Here is an 8,624-nt window from a genome sequence, read left to right as displayed (position 1 = left end):
TGACAAATAAGCGTGCTGCTTACACAGCGCTTGGGGCTAATCCCCCCCCACCCCCCACCCCACCCCTCTGGCTCCCTTTTGAGGACCTGCCGCCCAGGAGGACCCACACAGCCTGACCGACACACAGCCTGACAGAGTGAGAGGAGTGAGACGACTGACTTGTTAACGTGCAACAAGTGTGAGTTGAACCGATGGCCCAGCAGCAGCCCATCTGCAGCTCCACAGCGCAGCAGTAGAAGCTCCAACAGGACCTGGATCTGCCATCTGTCCGCCCGACACACACAGCGCAGGAGGCCGCCGCTGCTTTCAACACATTTTTTACACTTTGACACTCCGACAAGTGTTTCTCCCTGCAGCTTCACCGCCGCAGGAAACACCCGCACATCTAGAGGAGCCTGAATTTTCAGTGTGACGTTACACTGGACGTTACACGCCGTGAGATTTCCAACTCCAGGGAAGAGGAGGAATACTTCGAATCCGTTCTGTCTCTCGCGTCGTCAGACCAGAGGGCGTTTCTCCTGTTAAAGATGATGGAGGATCACCTGTCGAAGATGCCCATGCTGCCGTCCTCGTCGCCCTCCGAGTCGTCCGGGAGCGCCGGCACCGACGACAGCAGAGGAGGTAAGAGGTCCACATGTGCGCTTCCGCCAGCAGCAACAGGTTCCTGCAGAGTTGTTGTCTGTGCAGAGCAGCGCTGAAACGATTAGTCGATTAATTGTCAATCAAGAAAATTAATCGATCGTAATTTTAGTCATTTATCAAGCTTCACAAATTCCATGATTTGCTGCTTTTCTGTTTCACATCATTATAAAATTAATACTTTGCGTTTTTTGTCTGCTGGTCAGACTGAGGAAGACATTTGAAAATCACTTTGTGCTCTGGGAACTTCTGATGGACAATTGTCATTATTTTTGACATTTTATAGACTAAATGATAAATCTAAAAAATTATCCACAGATTAATCAGTAATGGAAATAACTGATAATTGCAGCTCTATTGCGCAGTGCAGTTCTGAGATATTGAGCGCCAAAGATTTGACATCCCATCTGGTGAAACTGTTATGTAGCCTAGTTTTTATCGTTTAAAAATATTTAACCACAAAAGGTTTTTAAGTAAACACCACGCAAGCATAAAATAACATTCAAAGTTCATGAATATGTGGAGAGAGTCTGAGCAAATCTGAGGAAGCAACAAGCAAAACACGTTGTTCGCTCCTTTTATAAGTATGCAGAGGTTTTCTTTATATAGTCATTATAACTAAATTTTAATTGAAACAAGTCAGATAGAACCTTATAATTCCAGGCTCATGTTGTCACATTTTCTCTATATAAATATATTTGAGTAAAGCAGAACAAGGCTGAGATAAATATTTTTCGCGACTGTAATTTATTACTGAAACAAATTTGATAAACTGCATTTTGAGACATTTACATGCCAATAAATAAACACAGACATGCTGCTATTTCTGCTATCTTCATTTATTTATCATTGATGACTTTATTTAGATTAATATCAGCATCCATTCAATGTCACTTTCAAAGTTATTATTGTATGTATGAGTTGCCTTTGGCGATTCATCATTTTTATTTCATAATAGGGATGGGACGATATATCGAAATTCAATATATCGCAATACAAAAATGTGACAATACGCATCGTGGAGCAGAAAAATGAATCGCGATATTTTATTTTCACAATTTCAAAAGCTCTCCATCCAAATTATATTATTGTCACTTTGTAATGACATTTTTAAATTGTTGCGTATCGAATCGTATCGTGAGATAAAAATATCATCCCGTCCCTGACTGAGGTTCTCAGAGCTAAATGCCGTGTTCGCTCTTCTTTCACGCCACATGCCGACCTGCGGCCCGCAGATGGCAGAGAAATCTATGAAACAATACATGCAGACTGGAGCAAACGCTCGTCACTAACCGCTCCGCCTGTGTTGACTTGCAGCCAAGAGTCCGGCCCCGGGAAAAGCTCTGAGCCCGGCTCTGCTGTGCAAGGTGTGCGGAGACACCAGCAGCGGGAAACACTACGGCATCTACGCCTGCAACGGCTGCAGCGGCTTCTTCAAACGCAGCGTGAGGCGGAGACTCATCTACAGGCAAGTTTCTGCTGCTTTCTACTGTTTCTACTGCTGCTCTATTGTTCTGTTTTCTGCTGGTGCTCTACTGTTTTCTGCTGCTGCTCTACTTTTTTCTGCTGCATTTCAGTTTATGCTTATTGGGTTGAAGGTAGAGAGTGTACCAAGATACCAAGATTCACACTGGCCCTGACCCATTGGAACAGTTGGTAGATGAGGTGCACTATGGGAACTGGAGGCAAATTCAAAGTGCAAAGATTCCATCCTTTTTCATTATCATTATAAATCTGAGTTTCTGTGGAAATTGTTACTTGGGTCTTAGATGATTGTTTCCAAATTTCTTCAAGTGACAATTGAACCTGAAATAGATGAAGTAAAAATCAGATACTGGAGCTCTACTGGTGGGTTCTGTAGTATAAGAGGCTGTTGTTTGGTCTGAGGGCAAAAAACGGATGAAAAACATGAAGTAGAGACAAAAGCAACTCCTCTTTAATGTATCAAAAGGCAAAAGTCTGAGTAAAAGTCTTTTGCCTTTTGATACTTTAAAGGAGGAGGAGTTGCCTTGGTCTCTATTTCATGTTTTTTTAACCTGAATAGATGCCTCTGGTTGATTTTGAGTGGACTCTCCCTTTAATAAGAGCCTTGCTGTGTTAACAGGTGCCAGGCGGGAACAGGCATGTGTCCGGTGGATAAAGCTCACCGCAACCAGTGCCAGGCCTGCCGGCTGAAGAAGTGCCTCCAGGCCGGCATGAACAAAGACGGTGAGTGTCTGAAGTCACATTTACCATTCAGAAACACTCAACTATCCAAATGTAGAAACTATCCGATTGATGATGATGATTATTGATGATTAATTTCCTCTGCCGGACCAGTTAGGAGAGACAAACATGACAACAGATCGTCTAATCTTGCTTCGTCTACCTCCTTTCCCCCTATTTGTTTCCTTCTCTTCCCTCCTTGCCTCTTCCTCTTCATCCCACTCTCTCTTTATTTCCTGTCTCTTCTTCTTCTTTCCTTCCTCCTCCTCCTCCTCCTCACAGCGGTGCAGAACGAGCGTCAGCCCCGCAGCACGGCTCAGGTCCGTCTGGACTCCATCGACGTCGACCCGGAGAAGGAGCACCTGGCCACGACCCGGGACCCTTCCTCCTCCTCCTCCTCCTCCTCCTCCTCCTCCTCCACCGGCTCCGTCATCACGTGGCCCCACATCACCTCCTCCATGTCCATCAGCTCGTCGGTCGGCCCGCAGCGCTGCGTCAGTCCGCAGAACAACCACCGCTTCATGGCCAGCCTGATGACGGCCGAGACCTGCGCCAAGCTGGAGCCCGAGGACGGTGAGGACCATTTACTCTTTTCTAATAGGAACCAAAAAAAAAGATATCTTGATTGATTTATTTTACATGTTTCAAATAAAAAATCTTGGCAAACTGAAACTTTAGGCCTGTACAGACTCCCATACACCAGGTCAAAACATTCACCTCTAAAACAAAAAACAAAAATTACATTAATTAGCACAAAGGCCTACATAGGCAAAAAATACCTATTTCTATTATTTACTTCATTTCTCTGACAGTAGATATGCGATCCTGTGATGTGTTGGTAATTAAAAGTCACAATGAAACAGCATTTTGACAGCATTGTGCTTCCGTAATTTGACGTATTTCTGGTTGAAACAGGATTGTTCAGAAATCTGTGATGCTGTTATGGCTGAAAGTTTCATGTACACCGCCATGAAGAAATACTGTATTATAATAATGTATACTTTCCATGTAAAAATAAGTAAAAATACAAGAAAATAATTGGTAGTTTCTTTGTCATTTATAGATAAAAATGACATGGGAAATTAGCTAACAAGGTGAAAAATTCATTCATTTCACTGGCAAACAACCACCAATATGAACAAAAATCAACTGTATTTTCAGAAAATCTTAAAAATCTTAAATCTTAAAAGCCGCTACAACCTACATATCTATACTATAAATTTACCTCTCTAAGATTTATCCATTTGGCATATAACAAAGTGTGTAAAGTGAGTGTCGGTGTGTTTTCAGTTGACGAGAACATCGACGTGACGAGCAACGAGCCGGAGCGAGCGTCGTCGGAGTACCACATGGCCCTGTACCCCTCCAGCTCCGAGAACGTGTACGAAACCTCGGCCAGGCTGCTCTTCATGTCCGTGAAGTGGGCCAAGAACCTGCCGGTGTTCTCCAACCTGCCCTTCAGAGACCAGGTGAGCGTCGCTTCGCTCACAGGACCTGCATCAGGAAAAATCTACTTAGAAAAAGCACTTAACTCAAACCCAAGATGCTGCAACATTACAGCAAATGGAAAAAAATGTAGATGTCTGTGCATCATTTTATACACATTTTCAACCTGAAATGTTTGGTATCTTTGGAAACCTTGGGACTTCCTGGTAAAATTAAGGTTAAATTAAAAATAAATTAATAAAAAATGACAGTACAACTGCCTACTGAGCTGCTAGACTTCATTGTCTATGGATCACAAATGAATATCAGCATGAAGTCCTGACAAACTGAGGATTAGTGGATTTGGCTTTGCAGCTTCCGCTCGGATTGCACATATTTGGTGTCTTTGGAAACCCTGGGACCTGGACTAGAATTTAAAATAATAACCCCGACCTCCTCTCCGTCCAGGTGATCCTGCTGGAGGAGGCGTGGAGCGAGCTCTTCCTGCTGTGTGCCATCCAGTGGTCTCTCCCCCTGGACAGCTGCCCTCTGCTCTCGCTGCCGGACCTCTGCCCCGGCCTGCAGGGCAAGACCAGCTACAGCGGCCTGGACCTGCGGCTGCTGCAGGAGGTCTTCAGCCGCTTCAAGGCGCTCGCCGTCGACCCCACCGAGTTCGCCTGCCTCAAGGCCATCGTGCTCTTCAAGCCAGGTGAGGGGGGACTACAATTACAGGATTACAATCTTTTTTTTTTTCAACAAGATGAGATGATTCCACTTGTTGTTTCAGGGATTTTCTGGAAACAAGAAGCGTCAATATCTATTTTTTTTTTTTTTTTTTGGGGGGGGGGTTCCATTAGCAGATTTGTCCATGGCCCAAGATCAGATACAAATTCGACTTAAGTTGCACAGAAATCTAATACCAAAACAATCCATCTGTTTAGAAAAGCAATAAATAAAGATAATTTCCATCCATATTCGGTCACAAAGTGGGATTCTCTCTCTGTGTGTGAATCCAGCCTTGAAATCACAATCATCTGAGGAAACTAACAGGATTCAGCAGAGAAAAAACACAGATAGACTGTAAGCAGATAGTAGACTAGAAAATAAGCACTAAAAAAGTAAAGAAGTATAAATAAAGAATATTAAAGCAATAAAATAGAATGTAACCACGACCTCTTGAATTTAACATGTCAGTGAGTGTTTAGTTAGTCAATAGTTAGTCAAACTTTCATTTTTAGAACATTTTAAAATTCAAATAATAATGAAAAACCGTCAGCTGTCAAAATGAATAAGAGTAATTATCAGCAGGAATTCAGAGCGGCTCTGCTTCCACAGATTGGATCTCAGTTTTCAACAAAGTTTTCTGTTCTTCTCGTCCACAGAGACTCGCGGTCTGAAGGATCCAGAGCAGGTGGAGAACCTGCAGGACCAGTCGCAGGTGATGCTGGGACAACACATCCGCTCGCACTACCCCAGCCAGCCGGCCAGGTAACATCCAGATCCAGACTCTGAACCGCAAGGAAAAATCCACCTCAGATCCATCAATCTGTGATGTTCAGGGTGTTCCAGGGGTTACTTTGTGATTTAGTGTTATAATTTACTTTCCTTACTTTCCCTCAACCTGCCTCGTCTACTTCTACTGCAGTTAGTGATTTCCTACATTTCCCAGAATGCCTTTCGACAACCCCCAGAGAAGGGGCCTGAAAATGTTGCATTCAGCTGAGGGTTTTACATGCAGGTGGAGAGAAAGATAGTGATAATAGAGCGAGAGAAAATACATCAAACAACAACAAAAAAACTGTGACTTTTTTTATAGTTTCAAAGTGTTTTGGGTGGATTTTTCCTTTAACATTGTGAAGATGGAAATGTCACATCTTTGTTTTTTTAAATTCTAGAAGATTGTTCATACATCTTGCACTATTTACTGTTGTTTTTTTTATTTTTTGACTACGTACATTAACACAGATTTTTTTTTTTTTTTCCATCTGCAGGTTTGGGAAGCTGCTGCTCCTGCTGCCCTCGCTGCGGTTTGTGAACTCGGAGCGGATCGAGCTGCTGTTCTTCCACAGGACCATCGGGAACACTCCCATGGAGAAGCTGCTGTGTGACATGTTCAAAAACTGAACAGCGTTCCCATGATGCATCTCTGCGCGTCTGGACGGCAGAGACGTTCAAGTAGAGACTGGTCTATCCGGCTTTGCATTCTGCATACTGAGCATATCACAGGTTCTGCATGCTGTTGTTTTTTTGTTTTTTTTTTGTTTTTTAAGGCCACTTTAATGTTTGTTTGTCATCACATCAAGTCATTCCATGTAAAAAGATACTGAGCTTATATTACGCTTGCTGTCTATTTGTATCATATTAGACTTTGAGTTTCGTCTGAAGTGACTCATTTCATCCTCCAGTGTCTAGAGTTACATTGTTTGTTTGTTTTTCTTTTTGTTTTTGTGAAGATTGCAATGTACATTTTTATTTGTGTGGTGGTAGATATATTCCTGCTATCATAACTGTGAGTGTTGTATTCATGTTACCATGCCTTGATAAAGTGAAAGTTGCTTGAAAATTTGCTTTGGTTCTGTTTCAATATGTTTATCAGTAATTGTAAACAGCTGAAAAAAAGGTGGGAGACAGGAATTTGACATAGCAGATTCTGTCAATATATAGAAAAAAAGAGTCACTTTTTTTTTTGCCTACTTACGTTGACCATTTTTAGTCAAATCAGTTATGGTGCTGCTGGGAAATGCAAAGAAAAAAGAAACCTGCACACTGCTCAGCCTGAACAAAGCAGCAGATGATTCAGAAACAGAAGAAACAGAAGTGAAAGAGCTGCATCACATCAGGATGGACTAGAGTTAACAGTCTTTTATGCTATTAGAAAATTCTAAGCTCTAATAGACCCATAAATATCTATTGCAGATTAATCGCTATGAGAGGTGGAAAGTCCATTTACTCAAGTTCTATACTAAAGTACAATTTTGATCCTGGCTCTTTACTTGAGTATTTCCATTCTGTGAGACTTTCTACTTTTCCTCCACTACATTTATCTGCCAGCTGGAGTTACTAGTTACTTTGCAGAATAAGGTTTTACATGCAAAACATACGATAAGCTCATAAAATATGTTGCATTGCTAGAGTTTAAACTCCCCAACAGTATATGGAGCAGTTAGACCGACAACATTAAAACACTTCTTACAGGTTAATGCTTCAATAATTTAACACTCTGACTTTTGATACTTCAGTACATTTTACTGCTAATACTTCTATACTTTTACTTCAGTAAACTTTTGAATGCAGAACTTTTACTTTTAATTAAGTATTTTTCCTTTATGGTATTGCTACTTTTACTGAAGTAAAGGATTTGAGGAGTTTTTCCACCACTGATATCTATCAGACTGAACCACTCCATTAATACAAAATGTAAACACAAGAATCCTCCACTTTACCAAGAATCAACACTGAAATAGGAAGATGGACATTCATCTACATAAAAACCATAAAAATATGGAAAATGAGGGGCCATATGGGACATAATCCAAGCTTGGCTTGCACATACAGCTACTTTACACCTCACATACATGTGTTGTGAGATCCTCTCATTTAACCTGCTGAAACACTCACACACACTTTACTGAAAACCTCTCACATTCCCTACTAAACTGAAATTGAAAATTGAAAATATTCACACACACACACACACACACACTAGTAAGACCTTTCACATTCACCACTGAAATATTCTCATAAACACTATTATATGCTCATATATACTACTTAAAAATGATCATATACACTATTAAAATGCTCACACATACACCACTGAAAATAATATACGCCTCATACGCCACTGTCCACTGACTATCAGTGTTTCTTCAAATCAAATCAAATCAAATAAAATAAAATCTTTAAAGAAGGGAAGTGAAACAGTCATTTAGTTATTTAATTACAATATCATTTCAGTTCTTATGAAACTGAGGAAGAACAAGACCCAGAAGAGTTTTACTGACGCTGTAATGAACCAGTCAGACAGCGCCCTCTGCTGTCCGTCTCCACTTCAGCAGACTGAACACTTCTGTGTTTTAACATCAGTCTTCTGTTCCAGTTCAGATACTGTGACAGTTACTGATATTACTGCTAATATTATTTTACTTTCTGCAGAATTTAGAATTTAAATGTATTTTGTTCAGGAAAAGGGCAGAGAGAAGATATCAGACTGATACTATTCAAAATGTTTGAAAAATTGTGAAAGAAATGTAACGTGTGTATAATTCAATTTGACCTGGACTCCATATTGTATGAAAATCATGGATGAGGTTCACACACACACTGTGTGTGTGTTTCTTTATATATTTATATTG

At 41.0% G+C, this 8,624-nt stretch overlaps 1 protein-coding gene across 1 annotated transcript; it reads left to right on the top strand.

Annotated features, from left to right (window-relative positions):
• The first annotated feature begins 530 nt into the window (after positions 1-530).
• On the top strand, positions 531-6,393 carry LOC139912119 (photoreceptor-specific nuclear receptor-like). Its single transcript, XM_071899822.2, has 8 exons — positions 531-628; positions 1,964-2,107; positions 2,744-2,847; positions 3,127-3,417; positions 4,135-4,313; positions 4,738-4,978; positions 5,652-5,757; positions 6,261-6,393. The coding sequence occupies exons 1-8, from the start codon at positions 531-533 to the stop codon at positions 6,391-6,393; spliced, it is 1,296 nt and encodes a 431-aa protein (XP_071755923.1).
• The last annotated feature ends 2,231 nt before the right edge of the window (positions 6,394-8,624 follow it).

The sequence above is a fragment of the Centroberyx gerrardi genome, chromosome 1, assembly GCF_048128805.1.
Source record: "Centroberyx gerrardi isolate f3 chromosome 1, fCenGer3.hap1.cur.20231027, whole genome shotgun sequence".
Taxonomy (NCBI): Eukaryota; Metazoa; Chordata; class Actinopteri; order Beryciformes; family Berycidae; genus Centroberyx; species Centroberyx gerrardi.
Note: the sequence above shows the minus strand (reverse complement) of the source record. Positions and strands in the feature narration are given on the sequence as shown.